This window comes from Arvicola amphibius, chromosome 1 (genome assembly GCF_903992535.2).
Source record: "Arvicola amphibius chromosome 1, mArvAmp1.2, whole genome shotgun sequence".
NCBI lineage: Eukaryota > Metazoa > Chordata > Mammalia > Rodentia > Cricetidae > Arvicola > Arvicola amphibius.
The window spans coordinates 70,055,106-70,081,217 of NC_052047.1; the positions used below are offsets into that span (position 1 = coordinate 70,055,106).

Here is a 26,112-nt window from a genome sequence, read left to right on the forward strand (position 1 = left end):
CAGTGAAGTGGGCTGCACTGGCCTCTGGGTGGAAATGCAGTAAAGTCCGTGGTTTTTATGACCACTTTTTAAAAAAAAATTATTTATTTTATGTACAGAGCATCTTGCTTGCATGTATGTCTGTAAGAATGTTGGATTCCCTGTAACTAGAATTACAGACAGTTATGAGTTATGTGGGTGCTGAGAATTGAACCTGGATCCCCCGAAAGAGCAGTCAGTGCTCTTATCTGCTGAGCTATCTCTCTAGCCATTATGGTCACTTGTAAGCCACAGAAATGGCTACGATTGTTTTAAATCTCAAGTTGTTGTATTTAGTTAAATTGTCCGGTCCAGATAGAAGCCAGTGCTGAACACTTCTCCTAGTAAAAAGGCCTTTTCTGTCCCCCTCTCCCCCACCTTCGCCTTCAGGAAGGGACAGCATAAAAGTTCTCCCCCCCCATGTATATGTGTGTCCCTCTGCCTCCCCTTCTTCTCCCCCTACCCTCCCCCTTCTCCCTTCTCCTCTTCCCTTTCCCTCTCCTCTCGCTCCCCTCCCCCTTTCCCTCCCCATTTCCCTCCCCATCCCCTCTCTCCTCCCTCCCTCTTGTCTTCCCTCTTTCCTCTCCCTCTCCTGTTCTCCCCTCCACCCCACCCCCACCCGTACTTCCCACCCCTGCCAGCTCCAGGCTGAGCACCATTGCAGCAGGCTTGGAGAGAGGGACACAGAGAAACTGCTGCTCAGCTCTGGTCTGACTGAGCAGTCACTGGTTTTCTGTCTCCCTTAGGTACTTATGGGGAATCACCTACTTCTGCAACCTGTGGTTCTGGCAGAGAGGGGAGAATGGGGGGTACTAGCAGTTCTGTAGGGGCAGTCATGTCCCTCCTCTCCAGCTGGATGACCCTGTAACAAAGTCCTTGATATGAGGCAGGAGGCCGGTTTCTAGCAGTGCCTGTGAATGGCTCTGCCGCCAGTGTCTATGTCCCACCATGTCATCATCTCCTGTCCTTCCAGTATGACTGTGACCCACCCTCCCTTCCAGTGTCCATGTCCCGCCATGCCATAGTCTCCTGTACTTCCGATATGATTGTAACACCTCCCCCTTCTCTCCTCTCCTCTCTTTTTCTTTCTCTAGGGGAAGGGGTCCTTACTGGGAATGGAATACAGGACATGCAACATGCTAGGCAAGGCACCCACCACTGAGCAATCCCTCTAGTTCTCTTTTTAAATAGGTTCCTCTGTGGCTTTCCCACAGGGCCTCATAGCAAGCACATCAAGAAGAGACTGGGCAATGGGCCTGTTAGCGTAGAGGGGGAGGCTATGTGGTTGCAGGTCCCTGGGGCTGCATCGGCTAACTGAGCTGTTGGGCAGAAAGTCTGCTGAGTGTCCAGAAAGGGGTTTCTTCTTGCCCCAGACCTCAAGAGCTGGGCTGTCCACTTGCAGCACATTCCTGGGCCTCATGGAGGTTGTGGACATCCCATTTCCCCTCCTGGAGTTCAGCAGTGGGCAGAATAATGGTTTATATTTTACTCGATAGTATGGGGTGAATCAAGGTGGGATCTCATGGGGTCCCATGTCCTCTGCCTGGTGCACCCCCATCCTGTATGTCATAGTCAAGCCAACACATCAGTTCTAGTTCAGCCACAGAGTTTATTGAGGTGACCCCAGCCTGCCTCTACTCCTCTTTCTCATCCCCATGGGTGATGATATAGCAGAGGGACTTGTAGTCGATGTTGCCTGCTAGGTCCATGGGTGTCAGGGCAAACAGCTGCTCCACCTGTCGGAAGTACCACACAGAAATATGGCCTAACGATGCCCTGTCCCAAGAGCTGTGCTTTGGGACTAAGCTTTATCAACCCCTAACTGTAGTCAGATGTTTTTGTCAGTTGGTGGACAGACTAGGAAGTGGGCCCGAATGGGGGAGGGGTCAAAGGCTCACCTGACCACAAAGACCTTTTCCGAGTCTGTGGTCTCCCCTCTGGGTCTTAACACAGGTACAGTCTCTTCTGGGAAGACCCTGCCACCCCTTAGCTTACACCGCATAGGGATCTGGTTCTGAGCCCTGTGGGCGCTGAGTCATGAGGCCTTCCCTGTGCTAGGATGGCAATGCCAGGAACAGGTGCTGATGGGGCTGGGGTGTCTCACCTCAGCAGGAGAGAACTTGTCTGCCTGGGTCAGGAGAAGCTGCTTGAACCTGAGGAAAGAGAAGGCTGGAGCTGGGAGGGAGAGTGGCGAGGGCCGGGGGAGACACACAGAGGACCTGCCTCACTGTGCTCCCCTCTTGCTTCCCTGTGGTGCCCACCCTGGGGGATGCAGGATCCTCACTTACTCATCCTTGTTCACCACCCCCTGGCCGCTGGGGTCAAACATTCGGAAAGCACTCAGGATGGCTTCCTCAGGGTCTGTCCCTGCGGGAGGAGGCAGCCAGGTGAACTGTCAGATTCCCAGGCTCTAGGCCCCACCCAGGAAGAACTCACTCTACCAGGGAGCTAGGATCTTTCCTGGAGGGTGTTGATGGAGGCCACAATGGGGGACCTGAAACCCCACAAAGTGTTTCTCTGGCCTGGCTGGGAGATCAGAATCGGGCTTTGGAAGGAGACGTTTTCTGAGCCCAAGTAAGCTCAGGATGCCCCACACACTCTGGGTCTACCATGGCCAGGCAGGGTCCCCAAGTTTCAGGGGAGTTCGGGTGAACATTACATGGGATTCAGGGGTCAGGTGAGGTCAGTTTGCTTACTTCAGGAGATTTAGATGTGATGACCACTCACCGTTGAGTTTCTCCCCGAAGAGCGTGAGGAAGACGGTGAAGTTGATGGGGCCCTTCCCTTCCTGCAGCATGGCTTCCAGTTCCTCCTCTGGGACACTTACCCGCCCTGTGAGGATAGGACAGAAGGTGACCCAGGCTGCCCTCCCCTGCTTTCTGGGCAGTGAGGGGAGAGGCAGGGGGCAACTCTAGCTGTGGGGCCGGTGGGGGATGGGGAACGTGTGAGGGCAGGGCACTGTCCTCACTCCAAGCAAGCCCCTGAGGAGGCTGAGATGGGCCCCTGGGAGGTGGGCCTGTGCATCCACTCACCGAGCTGGGAGTAGGTCTCCTTCAGGTCTGACTTGCAGATGATGCCATCGCGATTCTGGTCAATGCAGCTGAAGGCCTGTGAGGAGAGCCCTCAGGAGGGAGCTACTACCCCCTCTTTTCTAGGGGACGCAGAGGTAAGGGAGAGCCTTGGGTGGTGAGGAGCAGGTCGGGGGCAGGGGGAGACCCCTGGCCCTCAGAGAAGAGAGGGCCGAGTGAGAGGCTGCTAGAGGTACGGTACTCACTTCTTTGAATTCCTGAATCTGGGCTTGTTCGAACATTGAGAAGACATTGGAAGAGCCACGTTGGGTCTGCTTGGTGGCCGCGGCCTTGCCCCGGGTCCCAGCCTTCCTGCTGGCCTGTAATACCGATGGTGACAGGGACCCCCTCACTGGTTCTCCAAAGTCCCCCCTCCCTACCACTTGTCGCCAAGGGCACAACCAGGAGTGCCAGGCTGAGGTGCCTTTCTCCAGCCCTAGAGATCACTTCCCTGATCCCGGCAGAGGCACAGATGTCCCTGGCTCTGCTCTTCTGTGGAGCAGAGCCTGGCACCTGGGCGTGTCTGGTCTCCTGTTCCCCGCCAAGCACTTACCATGATCTGCAGTGGTCTGGCTGTGTGATCTTGTCACCCAGCTCTTTATGTCTCAGCCTTATCGCCCAGAGGCCCAAATAAGGAGAGGAATGGGTGACGGATCTAAACTTGGAAGCCCCCACTGGTAGGGGAAGACCAGGGCCCCGAGCAGAGCCCATTCACACTTCTGGTGACCTTCAAGCTCCCAAGTGTAACATCCTGGGATCCATTGGCCCTTGTGACCATGTTCTTCCCTGGGCAGAGAGGCTCAAAGCTTTTCCTGCCTCTGGTCATGTTGAGGGGTCCCTATGGCCCCTCGTCCACCATCCTTCCTGCGAGCCCAGGCTGGCCCTTCGCCACCATCATCCTCACTCTTTGGACTGAGGAAGCAGTGCATGTTCCGAGGATGGTCAATGGCCTGAATCCTCTGGGTTGGATGAAACCCTGAGCGATGGCCTGCTGCCCAGCTGACGACAGATAGACAGCAGTTCTGAGCAGGCTGTGAGCCTCTCGGAGCCATTTGCTTGGTTTGGGGTAACTCAGGAGTGACAGACCTGCTATTGCTCTCCTCATGGTCACACCTGTGCTGGTGTTTGAGCCTGCCCTGCTTGTATCCACCCTCTATAGAGTCTTGTTCATTAAGTTCCATCTCAACTTCACCCCTCCCCCCTTCAGAAAACTCACTCTGACATTCCCAGCTGAGAGCTGTCACCTATTCCTGAACACACGTCCAGAATCCAGAGGACCTGGCACAGGGCAGGACTGTGTGAGATTGTTGTGCAGGGAAGCTTTGGAGCACAGGGCCTCCCCAGGGTTCCTGTGGAAGTGGCTCACGGAGTCCATCTAGTGGTTCTGAATTTCGGACCAAGGGGGCTCCCATTCCAAGCCTTAACACTGTCAACTTCTTGAGGACCCTAGTTTGGCAGAAGAGTGGGAGAAGCCAGACAAACTCGGGGGCTGCAAGAGTAGTTCAGTGTTCATCCTCACCCCAAGTTGTCTGTGCAAGGTGGGTTGGGAGAACACAGGTTTCCCCCCCATAGGCCCCAAGTCCCACTCACACTCCTTCAGCTTGTGGTTGGGTTAGCTATATAGCCAGGGCTAGCCTGGATTCCAAGCCTGACCAGCACACATGGCTCCAAAACCTCCTTTTGCATGAGAATTTTATGACGCCTCCCTTGCTATCTGAAAATGAAGTTCATTCATTCAAATTAGATATGCAAGGAGAGACTTAAAACAAATCAGTACAATGGCTCAGATTCCAGATTTCCTGAGACGTGAAAGAAGATGACAAACGATAGAGAGCTATATCAAAAATCTGTTCACACACGAGTGCTCTCCTCGGAGAGTGGCTTGCGTCAGTTCAAGAAAGTGGAGATCATCCGGAGCAATTCTACATGAAAACTGCCAGAAAGTTAAGATCTCAAGGAAGATGGGACTTTCCCCCAAATCACCAATTTCGTGGGTTTCCTTTTCTTTCTTTTTTTTCTGAATGAAACAGAGGACAGTTGCTTTTGGCCTCTTGCGTAGTTCCACTGAGAAATAAATATGCACTAAGATCCCACGAGTCTGTGCTTACCTGCAGGTATGTTTGTGCTGCAGAGAAAGGCATTATTAGGCCCTTCGTGATTTCAGAGTTCTCCACTGCAGGGACCTTGGAAATCTGTGCCATCACATAACCCTGGCCCTTACTGCTGCTTCCTCCATGGTTTTGAGGAGACAGAATGCTGCTGAGACTAACTTACAGCTAAGTCAGCCCCCACCCCAAGCAGAGCAGCATCGGGCCTGGCTTCCTGTACTCTATCTTTCTCCTGTAGGAGAAACCAGGGGCTATCCAGTGCCCGGAGTGTCCCCATGTCACCTCATTCCCATTCCTAAGGCCGACCTCTCACACTACCCAGGGCATGGTGTCTGGAGGGCACAATGAGACGCAACCCAGTTTAGGGAGTGCCTGTGTACACCAGAGATGCTTCTTTGTATATCACCACCACGATCCTTACAACCCTTAGCACAGAGGTCACAGAGCAGTGGACAGGCCATGTTTAAGTGTTTTTAAATATTTAATTAAAAACTCCCCCACAGTCCCAGGTTGGCATAGAGAGGGTGGCATGGTATTTGGGGAGGACGAGGAAGAGGGGCCTGAGAGGTCTCTTAGAGGGATGCTTTGTCCTTCTGAATCAGAGACATGAGAGCTGAAGATACCATCCTGCTTGAAGGAGGGGGAGCTCCCAATAGTGCAAGAGAGGCCTCCCCTTTCTGGTCCCCTTAGGGTAGGAACTCCGGGGCTCTATCCCCCGGGAATCTCCTGGGAAGGTTCATTCCAGAACCATAAGTCACTCTGGGGCAGAGGTATATGAAGGAAACAGTCTCTTTGGGGTGCTTGTGGCCTGGAAAGTCCCCTTGACGCAACTGGACAGTCAGTCTTCCATGACTCCCCAGCCTCTTTAGTCACAAGCAAGAAAACAGCCAGGCTGGGTGATCAGCAGCCCTTGCTCTCCTGGGAGCCTAGGTTTGGTCTGGCCAAGCTGCTGGAGCTACCTCCCCGTGCAGAGTGTGTTCCCAGGGAAGTCAGACCACTGCAAGGTCCAGGAGGCACTCACTCCCCTGGGAGGCCAGGCCCACAGCTGTGAGAGGCAAGAAGCGTGAAAATGCAAGTCCTGAGTGTGCAAGGCCTTTCTCTGCAGTGATTCTAACAAGAAAGGCTTTGGTGCCTCTGATCCTCTTCCTCCACCCAGCCCCCTGCCCCCTGCCCCAGGCTGAGAGCCCTAGGGCTGTCCCACTTGACTGACTCTGTAGAAACGCCTGCTCAGCTTGCAGGGGCCTCTCCCCATTTTCCAGGGGTAGCAGCTTAATAGATCTCCTGCCCCGGTGGGCTGGGAGCACCCGTGGGGCGTGGAGTCCCCATGGAGCCCAGGTCCCTGTCCTTGTGGCCTGGATTTCACTGGCCCAACATGCAGGCCTTCTTGCAAGCCACCGCAGATACCAGGGCTGCTCCCCTGCCGCTGCCCTCCTCTGATTCGATGAAGGTGATTTCGCAGTTGGGTGTCAGCCTGCGCACACTGGCATGGAACCGCTCCTTGAAGCTGAATAGGAGGAGAAAAGGGCTGCCATTTCTCCTCTCACCTTTTAGACTTCACCCTTGCCACCCATCCATCTACGGGGTAGGCTCCCCGACTGCAGCATCCTCAGCATCCAGGCCTAAGAGGAGCCTGGCAGGAGGGCTCACGAATGTCTGCTGCTGAGAGCCACGCCCTTTGAGCCTCCCTTTATTGGCCAGAGGTTGGACGCGGGAGCTAGGGTGGAAACTGACCTAGGGTGCAACTTGTACACAGAGCCATCCACGCCCACCGTGATGCGCATCACGTCTTCACTGCGGCTTTCGCGCATGCGATTTATGACTCCCGCTAGTCCAGCTGAGCACATGTGGGCGGCACGCGTGGACACGCTCTCACAGGCTCGGCGCACAATGTCGCAGTCGGTGACGGAGGGCCGAAGCCCCAAAGTGCTCAGGATGTTGTGGATCTGCTTGCGGTCGCCTGAGTCGCTGCGAGCAGGATGGGGGAGGGAAGTCACTGAGGGTCCTGGAGGAATGGGAATGAAGCCCCCTTCTCTCTGCCTCCACTCCCCGCCCCTGCTGCCCGGCCCAGCAGTCCTTTGGTCAGCGCTGGATTCTCTATATAGTGAGGGTGACAATGTCACAGTCTCCAGGCCGTGGCATGGATGAAGTTGAGACAGTGGCTCTGGGTAGTGGGGAGTGTGTGAAAAACACTGAGTCGGTGGACAGGTCTCCGCTTGACTAGGGGTCAGAGGCCACGGGGACGCTGTGCCAGGCTCCATGTCTTCCTATGTCCCTAATAATACTCTGCTTCCCCTAGAACCCTGGTCCATTCCTCTGTCCCCATCCCATTCCTCCTCCCCCCAGACCCTGCCCCTGGTGCTGGCCCCTCCAGGCACCTCTCCACCTGCGACACAAAACGGGTCTCGAAGGCGCCACGTGTGCGCAGCTGCTCCGAGGCTTCCCCACGGAAGAGAAGATTTTCGTCCACTAGCTTGAGCAGTACAAGTCGTACCAGCTCGCCCATGTACTTTCCACCAATGAGCTTTTCGTACCTGGATACAGAACAGTGGGTTATGCCAGCTGGTCCCTGGGAAATCCCCACAGGTCCCATTCCGGTTAGGAGGTGACCACGTGGGGCACCGTGATCGCTTTCTCATTCCCACCCCAGAGCCATTATCCAAGGTCCTTGCCCTCGTGCCCTGCCCCCACCCCCCCATTTGTACACAGAGGCTTCAGAACCTCAGGTCCTAGGAACGTGCGCATTTTAAACCCAGCTGAGGAAGCACATCTGGCTACCGCTGGCCTATGAAAGGGGGACAGAACTGAGGAGCCCCTGTGAGCCTTTGAAACCTTACTGATGATGGCAGGCCTTGTCTGAGCGCACATCCTGGGACTTTAGTCCTTCCTCAACAGTGTGAAGGGATGCTGTTCTCATTGGCGCACAGGGTTGGTGCCCAGCAGGGCACATAGCAGCCTAGTATATTTTTGCCTAATCTGTGAGCCTCCATGTTTTCCTTGAAACCCAGCAGCTATTAATGAGCTAACAGAGGCCTGTGAGGGTCTGAGATGAAACTCATTAAGGAGCTGTTCACATGAGAACGGCACCATGTAGGTGGCTAGCATGCGATAGGCAGAATTCATTTTATTTATTTACTTTTTGAGACAGGGTCTCACTGTGTACCCATGGCTATCCTGGAACTTGCTATGCAGGCCTGGATGGCTGGAACAAAGAGATCTGTCTGCCTCCCTGCCTCCCTGCCTCCCTGCCGCCCTAGTGCTGAGATTAAAGGAGTGCACCATACTATGTGGCAATAGCCGTGATTCAAGGCGAGCTCTGTTCAGCTGATTCCCAACACATGTCTGCCAGCCTACAGCATCCCCCCACATGCTAATATTCATCTTGTGGGACTGGCATACATATGTACTTTGGGGGATCCTGGCTTAAACCAGATGAACCTTGCAGGTCTTTCAGAGCTGTCTCTGGTGGGAGGCTACCTATAGAAGTAGAGAGGCCGGACTTTGTAGTAGTCGCCATGACACCTCCACACCTCACAGGAGCAGCTTGTGACTGACCTGAAGAGAAGAGCTGGTTCACAGAGGGACCATCGGTTTGCTTCTCCCCAGGGCTCTTTATAAACGAGCTGTTATTGTGACCCAGCTACGGTGTGCCGGGCAAGAACAGCCCCAGGGGTGGGTTAGGAGGGCAGGGCATCCTTACAGCTGCTGACCGGGGTTCGCTGAGCTTTCATCCACCATTCGGTCGTACTCCAGCAGGAACTCATCCAGCTCGCCTGAGTCCCCGAAGGCGCCCCACTCCGTGTTGACACACATGCGCCCCTCATCCCCTTCCACCAGCTCCACGTTCTGCATCTCCTCCATGTAGCAGGCGTTGCAGCCAGTGCCTACAGGGATGGGGCACAGAAGGTGATAAGAACCGGGGATGGAGCCGCTTTGTAATGCAGAGTAGACAGGTCAGTCTGTGGGCTGTCCTCTGATAAGGATGCAGCCTCACCCTTTACCTGGGTGGTCAGGGGCAGAGAGAAAAGGTGTGCCAATGTGGCTTGACAATTGGAAATAGGTGTTAGGTGTCATTTTATTTATTTATCTATTTTTTATTTATGTTTAATTAAAAAACTTTTAAAGATATGAGTGTTTTGTTTGCACGTAGGTGTGTGCACCACAAGCATGCCTGCCTGGTGCCCATAGAAGCTAGAAGATGGTATAGATCCCCTGGAGCTAGAATTACAGACAGTTGTGAGCCATTATGCGGGTACTGGGAATTGAACCCAGGTCCTGTGGAAGAGCAACATGCTCTTAACTGCTCAGTCATCTCTCCAGTCCCTTGTTGTCTAGCGCTTTTGTTTGTTTGTTTTTGTTTTTTGAGACAGGGTTTCTCTGTAGCTTTGGAACCTGTCCTGGAACTCACTCTGTAGACCAGGCTAGCTTTAAACTCATAGAGATCCTCCTACTTCTATCTCCCAAGTGCTGGGATTAAAGGCAGGTGCCACCACCACCTGACTGAATTCTCTCAATTTTTTTCAATCTTGGTGGTAGATATATTTCTTAAGAGGAGCCTCTCCGCCAATGCAAATAATTCCAATCAGACCAAATTAGAGCGAATAAAAGATGCCCATGTTTAATGCAGCGCTCCCAGGTGGGGCGGGGGAGGGGGACACACAAACCCCAGAGTTCCTTTTCTGGGTGGCAGCCTAAACAGCCTGTAGGAGTGTTCTCCCTGGGGAGGGGTCACTGCTTGGTGGGCTTTCCCGGAGGTGGAGTCCAGACCAAAGCAACTCCCAGGGCTTAGGATGGATGCCAGGGGCTGGGGTGATGCTTCCAGTCACTTGGTAATTATCATGAATATGATTTTTTTTTTGGTTTTTCGAGACAGGGTTTCTCTGTAGCTTTGGAGCCTGTCCTGGAACTAGCTCTGTAGACCAGGCTGGTCTCGAACTCACAGAGATCCGCCTGCCTCTGCCTCCCGAGTGCTGGGATTAAAGGCATGCGCCACCGCCACCCGGCTATGAATATGATTTTAAATACTGAGCAGGCACCATGTGTGTTTGTGGGTAAATATGAGTGATGGGTTACCAAAAGGTAGCCATCACTTTGGATCAGGCCACAGGAAGTGGTGTCTCCAGGCAGAGTCTCTGTAGCTTAGCCTGGGTTAAGTGAGGTGTCTTGGGAGCCCCAGGAGGAATATGGAGGACACAGCTGGGGGAATATAGAGGGAGGCACAGCCAGAGACATCTGGAGAGAGAACTTTTCACTAAAAAGTTAAGATAGAAAATAGATATAGCAAAAAAAAAAATAGATATAGAAGAGAAATGCAGTGGGGTCAGGCTAGAGCAGGGGTTCTCAACCTGTGGGTTGGGGCAGGGGTCGCCTAAGACCATTGGAAATATAAGGTATTTACATTACAATTCACAACAGTAGCAAAACTACTGTTATAAATTAGCACTCAGGAGGCAGAGGCAGAAGGATCTCTGTGAGTTCAAGACCTGGTCTAATAGCGAGCTCCAGGACAGCTGGAGCGATATAGTGAGACCCTGTCTCAAAACAACAACAAGCCAGGTAGTGGTGGCACACACCTTTAATCTCAGCACTTGGGAGGTAGAGACAGGCACATTCTGTGAGGCCAAGTCTAGCCTGATCTACAGAGTGAGTTCCAGGACAGATACAACTGTTACATAGAGAAACCCTATCTCAAAAATCAAACAAAACCAAAACCAAACAAATTACATATATATGTGTGTGTATATTATATACATGTATATAGTATATATAACATATATACATATATGTGTACATATATTACAAATTATATGTGTGTGCACCTATAATGTTTTATATATGCATATATATAAAATGAATATATTATTTAGCATGTATTATTTAGGAGACAAGTATAAGCACAAATGAGAACCTATGAGTACAAACACATGGTATTGGAGATCTGCCTCTGTAGAGCCTATAACACAGGGTTTTCTGGGTAATCAGGGCCCAGATTGTCCAAACAAACATCCCTACACCTGCATGCACAGCAAACAACTGATTTGGTTGGTACACTCACTGCTTCGGAAGACCACAGGAACTTCTGAGACTGGGGGTGGGGTGGGGAAAAGAGGGTTGGTTTTGAGTTTCCATCCCTGGTTAGGAGGTGAGAACTATGGCTTTTTTTCCTGCAATGGCCTCCCCTCCAGAGTGGGTTTAGGGCCTGACAGTTCAGAGATTCAGTGCTGGGCCCCATGTCATGGGCAGGGCCAGGATGGGGTAGGGCCAACTAGCAGAACGGATGAAGCCATTTTTGCTGATTTTCTTCCACTTGGACAAATTTGTCCAGTATGGTCAATTTACTAGACAAAGTGGTTTAATTACATCCAGATAGGCAGGGCGGGTATGCAGCTGGCAGGCCACCTGATGCCCTGATGCTGCAAACATTGAAACAGCTCCCATCAACACACAGTTCCTGCAACACCACATCCCCAAGGCCAGCTGGCTCAGTCAGGCCTCCCCTGACTGGCTCTCGATGTTAGTGCACTGACATAGACTGCTAAGCCCCTGTGCAGCGGGGAAGTGTTACAGGGAATAAGCCCTTACCCACAATCATGCCGACCTCACACCGGTGGTCTTCATAGTAGCAAGAAATCATAGTGGCTACTGTGTCATTCACCATTGCCACCACATCCATCTCAAAGTCCTGCCAAGAAGTACAGAGACTATGGGAATGGAGCTGAGGAGAGGGCCCTGTGTGGAAGGAGTAAGGGCCCAGGACAGCTCCTCAGGACAGGCAAAGGTGTCCTCACCCCTCTCCTCTTGATAGCATCTCGGAGAAGTCCTACGATGTTGTTCCCTTCAGCTCCGGAGGCCTTGAAGCCCTTAGTCCAGTTGAGCAGGATGCCCTGGAGGAGCAGGAAGGCATTATGGCTGCTGCTGTGGCAGGGAGCTGTGGCCTTTAACCAACCAGACCATAGGTCCATGGCACCCCCATCTCCTGCTTCACATTTGAGGAAGTAGGCTCACACAGCTTTGAGAAGTATTGGGAACCATTTTCTAAACACACACACACACACGTTCACACACACACGTTCACACACACACACATACACACACACACTCAGAGAAACCCAGGACCTTGAGAATTTGGGTTAAATGCTCTATGGTTAAGCTGTACCCTTCAGCATTAGAATGTTGGGCAGCAAAGCTCAGGACTATGATTCAGAAGTAGAGGAAGGACAGGCAGGTCCCCGCGAGAATGGTGCTGAATAACATTGGGGTTCCTCTCTTACAGTGAATCCTGCTTCACATGAGGCTTTCTCTGTGGAGCTTGGGGCTTAGAAAACTACTTGAGGTGTGGGTTTGGCTGCTGCTTTTACCCCTTGGGACAAGACCTGCTTTTATCTCTGACACAGAGGTTGTAGCGATTTGTTTTGACTGTCAACTTGACTTTATGTAGCGTCACCTGGAAGGGAGTCTTAGTAAGGGATTGTCTAGATTAAGATGGCCTATGGACTGTAATCTTGATTACATTAATTGGGATGGGATGACTTGTCCCCAGTGTGTGTTGGGGTGCCATTCCCAAAGTAGGCATGTTAAAAGCAAGCTGAATGCAAGCAAGCATGTTGTTCTGTGTTTCTGAAGTTTGCTAGTGAAGCGCCTGCCTCTGCGACTCCCCTGCAGTGATGCACTATAACCTGGAACTGTGTGAGCTAAATTAAGCCCTTTCTCCCCTAAATTGCTTTCGTCAGAGTGAAACTTAAGCAGAGATGTGTGTGTGTGTGTGTGTGTGTGTGTGTGTGTGTGTGTGTGATGTAACTTATAAGTTTCCCCATGGGATAGATTCTCAGACCCTTCCCACTTCTGACTCAGCCAGAAGCGGTGAGGTGTCTTTGTGCTCTGTGGTGAGCTGGGGCCCCAGTTTTATGGCCAGCTGCCACCTCCCACTGAGAGCAACTTGCTTAACCAGTTTCTTTGCCTGTAGTGGGGTGACCGGAGCTTGTCTTCTGAGAGGCTTTGCCACACAGTAAGAATCAGCTGAGGTTGTGGCTGTTTGCCAAAGCTTTAGAGATAGGAAGTGACAGGGCCCCACAACTGAAATCTCTCCTAAGCTGAGGTCTTTTACAACCTGGGCTGGGAAGGCAGTGTGAGCAGAATTCTCCCTGGGTGTGTTTCCATCCATTCATAGCCCTTCCCACTCCCCCTCTTGACTCACCTTGTCTATGTCTTCGTGCCTTACAGGGAAAGAGAAGGTGAAGCCCAGGGGTAGTTTCTTGTGCTTCATCTGATGTTTGTCCAGGAAGTCAGAGATGCACTCGGAGATGTAGTCAAAGAGCTAGGAGTTGCAGCAGAGTAGCACTGAATCAAGGCTGGGACAGCAGCAGTTCTCCCTAGGGACTGGGCCAGAGTGTCCCTTGGAGGTGCTAAGACTTTTGACCCCAGAGGCTGCAACTGTATGCTGGACCTGTCTGCAGTCCGTTTCTCATCAGGACTCAGACCCTGTGCCTTCCCAAATGGAAAACCCTGCAGACTCTTGCCTGGCTGCCCCTCTGCTAATGGTTTTGCCCCTCTGGGAATGGCAGGGGAGTCTGGCTTAGTCCATGTCTCCTTCTATTTCTAGGTCCCCCAACTGAGTCATCCTCATTCTTAGGGGACCCTTGCTCTTGGTCAGTGTGACTCTTGCTACGCCACTTGGCGTATACCTGTTGGTGGGTTAGTGATGGCCTGTGAGGAAGGTTGGGTTTTGAGAACTGCAGAATGCAGAAGGCCGGGCAAGCATGGCTCCTGGCTGCTCAGTCCAAAGCTTTGGTTTTCCTCTAGGAAACTGGACCGAAGCTGGGTTTTCCTCCTGCTCCTGACCTCTCTTCAGCCCCTTCTTGTTCTGAGCAGACTGGAATTGGGACTTGGGACACTTTAAGTCCCCAAGCCACCATCTTGGGTCTCTCTCTGAAGCTGGGTGGCTGGCCCACCGTCTCTCCTGCTCTTGGAACCCTCCCATCATCTCCCGAGATCGGCTGCTCACCATCTCTGCGGTGCCCGTCATGGCGTCCTCGGGGATGGAGTACATCTGGTGTTTGGTCTTCACACTCCACTGCCCTGCGTCCCCCTCTCCCACCTTCACCAGCATCACCCTGAAGTTGGTTCCTCCCAGGTCTAAGGAGAGAAAGTCTCCAACCTCTGCAGGCGAAGGGAGAGATGGTCAGCCTCATTGCCTCTCTGACAGGAGGGATAGGTATGGGGACCCCAGACATTGTGGATGAGGGGAAGCTAGCCTAGACACTGGGGGTGGGGCAATGGTAGAACAAGCTGTGGAAGGGTCAAAGGTTAACTAGGGAATATCAATGGCAAAACTCTGCCTTAGCTGAAGGCAGCCGGAAGCCAGAGAGCTACACAGAGACCTAGAGTAATGGGCTACACTCTGGGTAAGGAGGAAGTTACCCAAGTGACCTTAGAGATGAGAGAGATGAGGGGAGGGAGAGAGAGAGGGAGAGAGAGAGGGAGAGAGAGAGGGAGAGGGAGGGAGGGAGGAAGGGAGAAAGAGACAGGGAGGGAGAGAGAGAGAGGGAGAGGGAGAGAGAAAGGGAGAGGGAGAGGGAGGGAGGGAGGGAGGGAGGGAGAGAGAGAGGGAGAGGGAGAGAGAGGGAGGGAGGGAGGAAGGGAGAAAGAGACTGGGAGGGAGGGAGAGGGAGGGAGGGAGAGAGAGGGAGGGAGGGAGGGAGAGGGAGAGGGGAAGGAGAGAGGGAGGGAGAGAGAGAGAGAGGAGGGAGGGAGAGAGAGAGAGAGAGAAGGAGAGAGAGAGGGGAGGGAGGGAGAGAGGGAGGGAGGAGGAGAGAGGAGAGAGAGAGGGAGGGAGGGAGGGAGAGAGGGAGAGAGAGAGGGAGGGAGGGAGGAAGAGAGAGAGGAAGAGAGAGAGAAGGAGAGAGAGAGAAGGAGAGAGAGGGAGAGGGAGAGAGGGAGAGAGAGAGGGAGGGAGGGAGGAAGAGAGAGAGGAAGAGAGAGAGAAGGAGAGAGAGAGAAGGAGAGAGAGGGAGAGGGAGAGGGAGAGAGGGAGAGAGAGGGAGAGAGAGGGAGAGAGAGGGAGAGAGAGAGGGAGAGAGGAAGGGAGGGAGGGAGAGGGGGGGAGGGGGGGGGGGGGGGGGGGGGGGAGGGAGGGAGAGGCCAGTTCTCCTGAGGACTGATAGCTCCAGACTGGGCCTGAGCACCCCACGGCTTCAGGCAACTGGACAAAGGCCTATCCAGTGACTTAGGGATGCCATCATTTGCCTAGGGGTTCCTGTCTAGGGACAGAGGATCCCTGCGGTACCTGAGCCTTCTGGGGTGGAACGCACGTAGGTGGGCAACATCTTTACACTGGCCTCCTCGTGGGTCTCCAGTCTCAGGCCACGGTCCATCTCCTTCTGCATCCGCCTCATCACCTTCTTCAGGTCTTCCTCCTGCAACTGGAACTCTGCCAGGATCTGCTCCACCTGCACAGGGAGGGGATGGGAGCCTCTGTGGCTGTCACCAGGAGCCTCCACACACCAAGGGTCTCTTTTTTGTTTTTTTTACCCCAGATACAGGATGGTCCACATCTCAGACTATTTATCATAGTTTATTTCAAATATTCCAAGGCCAGCCTCTCAACAATTAGCCTGGGTACCCTGGAGGAGTGAACAGCAGGGAGCTGGGTAGCCTTTACAGCACAATGCCTTGTGCCTCCTATTGCCCCATGACTTTGGATGAGGGGAGGAAAATGATCTAAATAGGACTTTGGTGAGGCAGGATTGGAGTAAAAAGAGTTTTTTTTCTTACTGCAGGACTTTATGGAATGAATGGGCCAGAATGCACAGGGTGGGCAAGACTAGAGCAGCTGCGGGACCCCAAGCACCAAGCAAGGGTCTGGCTAGCTAAGCACGGCCATCCACAGTGTGCGGGGCTTGAAGCCCAGAAGGAGGATGCTCTTGCTATCAGCATAGGAGACCTGTGTACAAGAAGCTCAGAACCAGCGCTGCTGTTCCTGCATGTGGATGGCTGGGTAGAACAGTAAACCCTGGTAGACTAAGCTGAGCACAGTGATTCTATTGCCTTCGCTTGGAGCTGGGGCTTGTGACTCAATTCATCAATGGCAGGTGAAGGGAAGCCTGGTTTTAGCAAGAGAGGGGAATTCAGGGCCTCTTAGATTGTGAGCACAGCTGTGTAAGGATGTGATGGTCGGCATTGCAGCAGCCACCTTGTAGCCATGCAGAGAAAGATGGGAAGGAAAAGACTGTTAGTCTACTGCACATGGCAGAGAAGGAAGGCTGATGCCAGGCCAACTTATGGAGCAGTCATGTAAGCCATGGGGAGTCCAACTCACGGTTTCCATCAATCAAAAGCCTAAGAGATACAGAGCATTGGTTAATGATCACTTCCAAATAAATAAATAAATAAATAAATAGCCCCCACATAGAGTTTAAATCCAGGGAAATCAGAAACAAATAGGGCTGATAAGTGTTCTGACAGAGGCACCAAGTAGACGCCAGCATCAGCTGGGTATGAGGTGAGCATGTGGCCAGTCTCTTCTCCCGTCAGCCCAGCAGAGCAGGCCTCTGGATGTACTCAGCTCTCTGTGGAACAATTCGTGTTGTACCTGGAAATCCAGGATATTCCCAAAGCAACCCCCTCAGCCTACTTTGTCTCTTTCCTAGACTTGTAGAATTTATTGAGAGTTAGCAGCTGTAGTAAGTTTGGCTTCTCTCTTGAGGTTCAGCTGCTCAGAGGGACCCAGTGACCTGCTGGGTGTGGGCACGCAGGAAAGCACCCAGGACAGACCAGGAGTGACACATACCTCTAATCCCTGTGCTTAGGGGACAGAGGCAGGAAACCCTGTCACAAAAACCAAACCAAACAAAAAACACCTGAAGGGACCCAACTATAACATACCTGGGACCTGTGGTTTCATGACATAGGCAGGGCTGATCTTAACAAAAGTTCAACCCTCAGGCCCTGTTGGGCCCCATGCTTGCCTCTCTGTCCAGTCAGTTCCTCTAGGTGACTAGAAGCTAGACTCTGGGTTAGGGTTAGGGTTAAGGTTAGGGCTAGGGTTATGATTGCCTTCAGCTTAAAATTCTTCATGAAAGGAGCCAACACCTCAGGCTGGGTCCCTGAAGAGTATCAGGGCTAGGGACTTGGCCCAGGGTGACTCGGTGATGTGTGGCTGGACTATGTGGTTGATGAGGGCTCCAAGTGACTCATGCCTTCTTTATGGAGCTGAGAAGAACTTGTCCAGAGCCTAGAGGTCCCGGTGACACTGTGACAAATGGGTGCTGTTGGTTCTTTCACACAGAGGTGGGGATTGGCAGGGCCAACCTGTCTGTGTTATCACCTTCCTGTAGAGTTTGGGAAAACCAAGTGTACTGCATGATCCAGCCTGGGCAGCTCCTAAGCCAGAGTGTGTGTCCTGAGGGTCTGGACAACAAGGAAACCAAACTGATACCACCTGTCCATTGGACCAGTACTGTCTCTATCAACACTTAATTTTGATTCAGTAACTTCGGGACACAGAGTCTGTAAACACTTCACAAGAAGTACACAAGAGCCTCCTCTATGAAAGAAGAGCCCCCAGTACACCCCAATACCCTGTATTCACCAGCAAGGCCAGGATGAATTAACCTAAGACACCTGCCACTACCAAGCCACCTTCGTCCTTCCCCGAGAAGGAGGTAGAACTTTCTGGCACTGAAGAAGTGAGATGGGACCTTCTGCAGAGCCCAGTCTCATTCTCAAAAACGGAATTGCATCTGGCCTATGGATCTGCCAACATTTAAAAATCTATTTAAAACTGAGATCCCTTACACAAAGGCTAGATTTCTTTTAAACTGGGTCTGCATGCCCGATGAGGATATAGGGAAGTGGGGAGCCTGCCCCCCAGTGGTAGAACTGGTCTAAGTCACCTGGTCACAGAGCCTTGGCCAAACCTGGCCTGTTGCGGTATGTCTCATACCCATCCACTGGGGCTAGAAAGACACCCTCACATACCCCCATATTCCTTCCCCAATCCTGGCAATGCAGGCTGGCGGTGGATGTGGAAGGGTTTATGCTGAAGTGCTAAGAGGTTCTGCTCTTGCTGTGGAGAGTTTTCCTTGGAAACTGAAGCCCTTTCCTCAGAGTGCATTGGGCCTGACGATGCCCTCACTTCTGGCACCGGGTCAGTGTACAACTCGGGATGGGATGGTCTGACCAGGAGCGGCTTCACAACTCTTTAGGCTGTGGGTATTGGAGGGCAGAGATGGGCATCACGCCATAATGAAGTCTACCTAGCAGTTCCCATGGGTTGTGCACAGGGACAAGAACTATAGGCCAGGCCCACCATTGTCATCCGTGGGTCTCCCCCACACTCCTGAATCTTTCCAAGACACCCCTAGGACCTGAATACACACTGTCCAGCCCCTCCCCACAAACCCACAGAGCCAGGAGTGCAGAGTTGGTTAGTGAGCAGATGCCTGGGCTCAGAGCCTACACCCACCTATTGGGCTGCTTCCTACATGATTTTGGGACCTGTCTTTGGCTGGCATTCAGGGAGACAGTCTGCTGTGTGTGTCTCTACAAGGGTCTCATGTTGCAGGGAGACACTGTTAACTTGCTTGCTTCTCTTGCGCACCTTGTCTGAGAAGTCACAGGCCATGTAACCAAGGTTCAAGGTCACAAGCAAACATAGGGCTTTTCCTGTTGGGAGGACTCCCCTCCTCATAATTCCCTGAAGAGCACTGGAAAGTCTCCTTAGCAGACGCCAGCTCTGGGCAGTGTGCTTTGTGCTGCGTGGGATGTTAGAGAGGAGCTGAGAGCACGTTTGCCATCTGTCTGTCCAGGAGCATCTGTCCCAACGCTCATAGAGGACCACAGAAAAGAATTACATGACGCTGGAGCTAGGTCAGGTGGAGAGGAGGGGGGAGGGGAGGGGAGGGGAGGGGAGGGGGAGGGGAGGGGAAGGGAGGGGAGGGGAGGGGAAGGGAGGGGAGGGGAGGGGAGAGGAGGCAGGCACCATGGTTGGTAAAGAGAGAGTGCAGCTGATGTTAAGGGAATGACCCACAGACATGTGAGAAGCCTGAGACTCTGGGCTACAGAATGGGAACTTCTTGGATGTTCCACAGAGTGGAAGTGGGGACATTAGGCTGTCTCCACAGTCTGGGTACAGTGACAGTGAGCATGGGACAGAGAGATGGTAAGGTCTAAAGGACATGTGCATTTGCTGACAGTTTGAGCGTAGGGATTTTAGGTAGGATCCCATGGGCTAGCCTGAGCAGCTGGAGCAGGGCTCCATTGCGACTGAGCATTCTGGGAAACTGATCTAAGCATGCCACCCATCTGCCTGTGCACATTTGTCTCAAGTGTGTATGAGTGGCCGTGTGAGAACAGAGGTCAGGGGGACAGTGGAGATGCACACTTGGAAGTCCTCAGTATGGAGATTTCTTAAGGCTACAAGTCAGGAAGAGTTCACAGGTCAGATAGCAAAGTGGGAGGAATGGAGCTGGCAGAGTCAAATGTCCTGAGCAGGCTGAGATCCCACCTTAGAACACAGTAAAAAAAAAAAAAATAACACACCATCTCTGGTCAGTGACAGTACAAGCCTTTAATCCCAGCTCTTGGGAGGCAGAGATAGGCGGGTCTCTGAATTCAAGGCTAGTCTGGTCTATAGAGTTAGTTTGAAGAAAGCCAAGGCTACACAGAGAAATCCTGTCTCGAAAAACCATATAATAATAATTAATAATGATGATGATGATGATGATGATGATGATGCAGTGTTACATTCACCAGATGAAGAGGTCTCCTTAGCACTGGGAGAGGTGGCCCCAAGGAACTGTAGACCTCAGAGAATCTGGACAAGGGCTAGAGAATCCTGCGGATAAAAGCTACAGTGCCCAAGGTCTATAGATAGTCTCAGTGCCCCATGTCCAGCCTCAGACTGGCCTCTCTTTTCCCAGGCCCGTGATTGCTATATACACAGGAATAAATGACCCTAGGCCAGTCATCCACGTACTTCTGAGGAACAGAGCCCCACAGTCTTCCAGGTACAGACATAAGGGATCTCTGAGCGACAAGCAGCACTAGGAAAAGCCCCCAGCCTAGGCACCATTGCCCCAGGAACAAGCCCCCTTGAATTCCTCAAGAGATGGATGAGCAGCACCAATGAGAAGAGTAGAGAGGGAAGAAGGGTCATATCCAGTCCTTACAGGACTGCATCTGTCCTTCTATGGTCCCTCAATCCCTCTCTCCAACCTCAGGGTACTGGCATCTCCAGCCTGCAAATGGCCCTTACCAGAGTCAACTGGGTTCTGCTCCTTGTAGTATCCATAGCCATCTCTCCGAGAGGAAAAGCCACAGGGAGCTGGGGAAGCAGCGATGTTCCTGCCTCCTGAGGCCACCTGTGGCAGGTGAGGGCTGTCTGACTGAGTGTTGCAAGAGCCAGGCAGCCAAGGGCTTCTGCTCTAATGGGCCGGATGAGCGGCTTCTGAAATACTCTGCCTCCTTACATAGGGTCAGGGCCAGGCGAGGACAAGGGACCACGTGGGGTCAGGTTTGACAAAGGCCACAGGGATAAGGCTATGAGGCAGGCTGCTGTGCTCTTTGAACACTGCTGGGGATTGCTATGGAGAGGCCGACAGGGTGACTGGAGCCAGCCCACCCACACCCCACCTCTCAGCCTTGTTAAGGAAGATGGCAATGGGTGCTTTGAAGGGCCAGAGGGGAAGCAGGTATGTGTGCGCTGAGGAACTGTGCGTGCCAGTGAGGCTTCCAAAGGGCATCCCCAGGAGTTTCCATCTATGCAGGGCTGGCTGTGCATGTCACACGGTCTGAGGCTCCATCATGGAACCTGGGTGGGAAGGGGAGGCTGGGAAGGGAAGGAAGCCAGGTTTTTGTGGAAAGAGGATAGAGCTTAGCCACAGGGAAGGGGGATGGGAATGGGAGAGGAGGGGAAGGGCGCCTGTGCAGTACAAACGAGGGTTGGTTCAGGTTCTCGGGGCTTGACATGTCCCCCAAGTAAAACAATACTGAGTGTTTCATTAAGAATTCTTTTACTGCTGTGGGCCTTCCTTAGACTTCCTTGAACCCAAACAGCAAGAAACAGAATGGACCCAGCACTCGGGAGGCAGAGGCAGGCGGATCTCTGTGAGTTCGAGGCCAGCCTGGTCTACAAGAGCTAGTTCCAGGCCAGGCTCTAAAAAAGCTGCAGAGAAACCCTGTCTCGAAAAACCAAAAAAAAAAAAAAAAAAGAAACAGAATGGAGGGGCCATTACATTTTGTGACAGACAGGCTCAGGACACGGGCTCTCTGTGAGTTCCTCCCTGAGGTTCAGACACCCCTAGTCCTTTGCCTGGGTTTGGTGGGGACTGACCCCAACATGCTCTGCACTCTTTGGCATCTCCAAGCCCTGCTAAAATTAGCTGCCATTGGCAAGTAGGTCAGGGTACAGAGGGTGCCTTGCCAGGCTCTCCCGCAACCAGCCAGTATGGTCACCCCCTGACACGATCGATCTCTTTCCCAAAATAGAGCAAAGCTGGCCTCATCAGACCTCATGTGACAAGTCTCTCACCACCCAACCCCTGGTTCTGGGTCCCTTTTGCTGTGGGGACAGCTCATGCTTGAATTTGGGGTGCCAGGCCAAGGAGCAGCTGCCTGGGGGGTCTTGCTTCCATCTTCTATGGCAAGCCAGATGAGGAGGAGGCAAATCCTCAAGCTCTGACCTCTGGGAGGTGAAAGATGGGGTGTTGACCAAGGCAAAGTCAGAAACAAACGAACCCATTCTGTCTTGGCAAGACTGTACTTTAGCAACAAGCATCCTCCCAGAACCTGTTCCAAGGAATGATCTCGTCATCCATTGATCTTTTGAAGGAAGAATGGTACCTAACTGGCTAAGCACACAGCACCAGATTCTAGCAACTCACACCTACTCTCCTGTGAACCCATCTCCAGTGCCCTCACCACATGCCTTCTTATTCAAGAAGCTAATTCATATGCAGGGCTGGATTTTCTTTTTCATGACAAGTGTAGTAACTGATATTCAAGCTTATTCGTTCTAATATCAAAAGTGGAGCTGGGTAGTGGTGGTGCACACCTTTAATCCCAGCACTGAGACGGCAGAAGCAGGCAGATCTCTGTGAATTTGAGGTCAGCCTGGTCTACAAGAGCTATTTTTAAAAATCAATGCATATGGCTGTTTTGCCTGCATGCATGTTGGTGTGCTATGTGTGTACAGTGCTAGAGGAGACCAGAGGAGGTCACGGGATCCCGAGACTGAACTTAGGATGATCGTGAGCCCCTGTGTGGGTACTGGGAATGGGACCCAGAAGAGCAGCCAGTGAGTGCTCTGAACTGCTAAACCTTCTCTCCAGCTCTCAGGTTGATCTTTCCCTGTTAGCATATGTGGTTGTTAAGTATGAAATAACCCCCACAGGATCGTGTGTTTGAACACTGGGTCCCCAGTTGGGGGTGCTATTTTGGAAGGTTCTAGAATCTCTAGGACAGTAGCTCTTAATGTGTAGGTCATAACCCCTTTGTGGGGGTTGAATGACCCTTTCACAGGGGCCGACTATCAGATATCCTGCGTATCAGATATTTACATTATGACTCATAACAGTAGCAAAATGACAGTTATGAAGCAGCAATAAAATAATTTTATGGTTGGTGTCACCACAACATGAGGACCTGCATTAAAGGGTTGCAGCGTTAGGAAGGTTGAGAACCACTGCTCTAGGAGATGGTGCCTCCCTCAAGAAAGCGAATCCCTGCGAGATGGTCTTAATTTTTTACAGCCAGACCCCACTTGATGTTTTCTCTCCACTTCCTGACTGTGGACTCAGTGTGAGACCAGCTGCCTCACAGTCTTCAGCTCTTCCTTCCCTGCCACGATGGACCTGTCCCCTAAAACTACCGGCCAAAATAAGGCTTCCCTTATTAGCTCTGGCTGTCCTGAAACTCAATCTGTAGACCAGGCTGTCCTCAAACTTACAGATATCCGCCTAACATTGTCTCCCGAGGGCTGAGATTAGAGCGTGTCACCACTGGCCAGCTCTCAAGTTGCTTCTTAGCAGATATTATCACAGCAAAAAGTAACTAATACATCATGCAAAGATGTCAAGGACATTCTGTTGAAAGGGATTGGCAGCCACCCTCCTGTAGCTCACTACTGGACACTGCCTCTGGTACACTTTAGGTATATCCCCGTGCTGAGTAGTTCTAGCCTGGGTAACTGCCTCTGGTACACTTTAGGTATATCCCCATGCTGAGTAGGTCTAGCCTGGATAACTGCCTCTGGTATGCACTTTAGGTATATCCCCATGTTGAGTAGGTCTAGCCTGGGTAACTGCCTCTGGTATGCACTTTCGTTATACCCCCATGCTGTGTAGGTCTAGCCTGGGTAACTGACAGAATCTTGCAGAAATGATGGCGGCTAGGCCATAAGACGCTGTGGCTCTTGTGTCTTTTTCTCTTTTAGTCTGTTCCCTCTGAGGGAGGCCCAGAGCCATCAGTGAGAACATGATACAGGAAGCTAAGTGTCCTCATGACATTGGGAGAAATAAGTGAAGAAACCACTAATTTGCCATATTGGAAGCAGATCTACCAGCCATGGTCAAGCTCCCTGCTGCTGCCCAGACATTCCTTGACCAAATCTCAGGGGAGAACAGAAGGCAGACTGCCTGCTGGACCACAGAGACCATGGCCAACTTATCTTGAAAGGGTTTGTTTTTTTAAACACAGCAGCAGATTTCTAAAACAGGATAAATGGTTGTTTCTTTTTGATATTATTTAACGACATTTTTCCCATGGATATGTGTAGATGATATTGATAATTTTCACAAGGGAGGAAATACAACAAATGGGCCACCATAAGGGTGTCAATATGAATAATTTTATTTTTATTTCGTGTGCACTGGCATTTTGCCTGCATGTGTGTCTATGTGAGGGTGTCAGATTCTCTGGAACTGGAGCTACAATCATGAGCTGCTATGTGTGTGCTGAGAATTGAACCCAGTTCCCTGGAAGAGCCATCTCTCCAGTCTGAGTAGTTTTATTTTCATATATCTGTATTTTCTACATTTTCTGTGATGAATGGAACATTATTTTTACTTTTAAAAAGACTTATTTATTCTTATTTTATGCATATGGAAGTTCTGCCTATGTGCATGTCCATGTACCACATATATGCCCAGTGCCCCACAGCAGCCAGAAGAGGGTAATGTGCCCCCCTGGACCTAGAGTTATTAATGGCTATAAGCCATCATGGGAATAGAATCTGGGTCTTCTACAAGTACCCTTAACTTATGAGCCATCTATTATTATAATATGTTGAGACAGGGTCCCACTGTGTAACTCTGGCAGGCCTGTAACTTGCTGCATAGACCAAGTTGGCCTCAAACTCAAAGAGATCCACCTGCCTCCACCTCCCAAGTGCCAGGCTTAAAGGCAGGAGCCACCACATATGGCTGGCGTATTATTTTAATATTGGGTTTTAAAATAGAACAGAATGAAGGGGCCACACTTACTGGTTGTTTTTGTTTTTATTTTTGTACAAAAGCTCCAAGGCCCAGATCCATAGTTATATTGGCCAAATTTCCAGGCCCCTTATGCCAGAGGGAAATAAAGAAGATGCCAGGGGGCCCACAATACCAGCCCATCCCCCAGTTGGCCTGTTCTCTGACTGCCCTCAGCACAAGCCAGGCTCCAGGTACAGGCACCCTGATGCAATCGGTTATGGAGGCCAGTGAGTGTCGCAAGTGTTTGCTTACCACAGAGTAAACTAGAAGTCGGCTGGGCCTTTGTGTGAAGGGGCAGGCCATGGGCCTGGTGAGTGGGAGGTGTCAGTGAGCGGGTAGCGGTTTGTGACTAGGATGCTGGGAATTGGGAATGGAGCGCCAGAGGCAGGTAAACTGATCGCCGGCAGAGCACACCCTGAAAACACCACAGCTAATCTGAGAGCAGTGACTGCGTCTTGTAGGGTGCTATGGCAGAGTTTTGACACAAATGACAGCTGTGTGCTTTGTGGAGACTGAGGCCAGTGAGAGTCCAGGGATGCAAGGATGCTCCAGCTAGAAACCACTCAGTGAATTCATACCCAGGCCATTCTGATTCCAAGATTGTTAAGATTTAACCTCCTCTTGCTCTTCTTCCTCCTTCGAGACAGGGTCTGGCCTTAGCCCATGATGGCCTCGAACTCATGATTCTCCTGCCTCCACCTCCCACCCAGATGCTGGGATGACCATTGCTCAAGACTTCATTCTTCCTGACTAGATGTGGAGGGAGCATTCTAGGACCAAGCACACATGGCTGAGGAAACAACCTCAGAGCTGCTTCCATGGGGAATAAATGTGGAGGCTTTGGCTTTAGCTGGAAAGTGAGGGAGCCAGTCTGCTTGGCTCTGACAGCCGGAGGAGATGGAGGTCTGGGGCCCCTGTCACGAGCAAAATGCTCAGCCCTATAGGGCATGGGGTGGGGACAGGGCAGAGTGAGGTGCGCGCGGTGGGCATGGGGCAACGCGGATGGGGCAGCGCTCTGGGCATGTGGTGGGATGGCGCTGCGCTCGTGCGGGGGCGAGGGGACAGTGCAGAATGCGGGTGAGGAACGGAGTCGTTTCTGTTTCGATACCGAGCTCATCTTTGCTGCTGCTCACTTCTGTTGCCTTCCCTCCGTCACTGATTTCAGAGCCCAGCCTTCTCGGGCTTCTGACTATAGACTGAGGCTCTCCCAGAGCCATCGTTGCCCTCAGCAACAGTCCAGGACCTCTGAGGCATCTAGATTTATGACTTGTGGCTACCCCAGTCTTAGCCTCTCCAGTGTGACAACCGCCATTGTTGGACTGCCCGGACCATATGGTGTAAGCCACTCTAATAAATCCACTTTTATCCCTATTGATTCTATCAGTTATGCTCCGCTAGACAGCTCGAGCTGATACAGTATGCGCGGAAATAAGAATCATAGTGAAAAAAGAA

General features: G+C 51.9%; 3 protein-coding genes across 3 annotated transcripts in view; 1 reads left to right on the forward strand and 2 right to left on the reverse strand.

Annotated features, from left to right (window-relative positions):
- Positions 1-1,652: 1,652 nt before the first annotated feature.
- Myl7 (myosin light chain 7) lies at positions 1,653-3,400 on the reverse strand. The gene is made up of 6 exons (XM_038349470.1): positions 3,293-3,400; positions 3,051-3,126; positions 2,746-2,850; positions 2,307-2,385; positions 2,123-2,171; positions 1,653-1,754 (listed from the first exon to the last, which is right to left on the reverse strand). Exons 1-6 carry the CDS (start codon positions 3,326-3,328, stop codon positions 1,653-1,655), a joined length of 447 nt encoding a protein of 148 aa, XP_038205398.1. The 5' UTR covers positions 3,329-3,400.
- Positions 3,401-5,696: 2,296 nt separating this feature from the next.
- On the reverse strand, positions 5,697-20,616 carry Gck (glucokinase). The gene is made up of 10 exons (XM_038338306.2): positions 20,445-20,616; positions 15,474-15,636; positions 14,193-14,347; positions 13,386-13,505; positions 11,980-12,075; positions 11,774-11,873; positions 8,892-9,075; positions 7,570-7,725; positions 6,926-7,159; positions 5,697-6,698 (listed from the first exon to the last, which is right to left on the reverse strand). The coding sequence occupies exons 1-10, from the start codon at positions 20,484-20,486 to the stop codon at positions 6,554-6,556; spliced, it is 1,395 nt and encodes a 464-aa protein (XP_038194234.1). The 5' UTR covers positions 20,487-20,616; the 3' UTR covers positions 5,697-6,553.
- A 112-nt stretch (positions 20,617-20,728) lies between these two features.
- Ykt6 (YKT6 v-SNARE homolog) overlaps positions 20,729-26,112 on the forward strand; it is a 40,905-nt gene continuing 35,521 nt past the window's right edge. The window contains exon 1 of the mRNA XM_038342712.1: positions 20,729-20,880. The gene's annotated coding sequence lies outside the window, so the exon portion shown is untranslated. The remainder of the gene's footprint in view (positions 20,881-26,112) is intronic.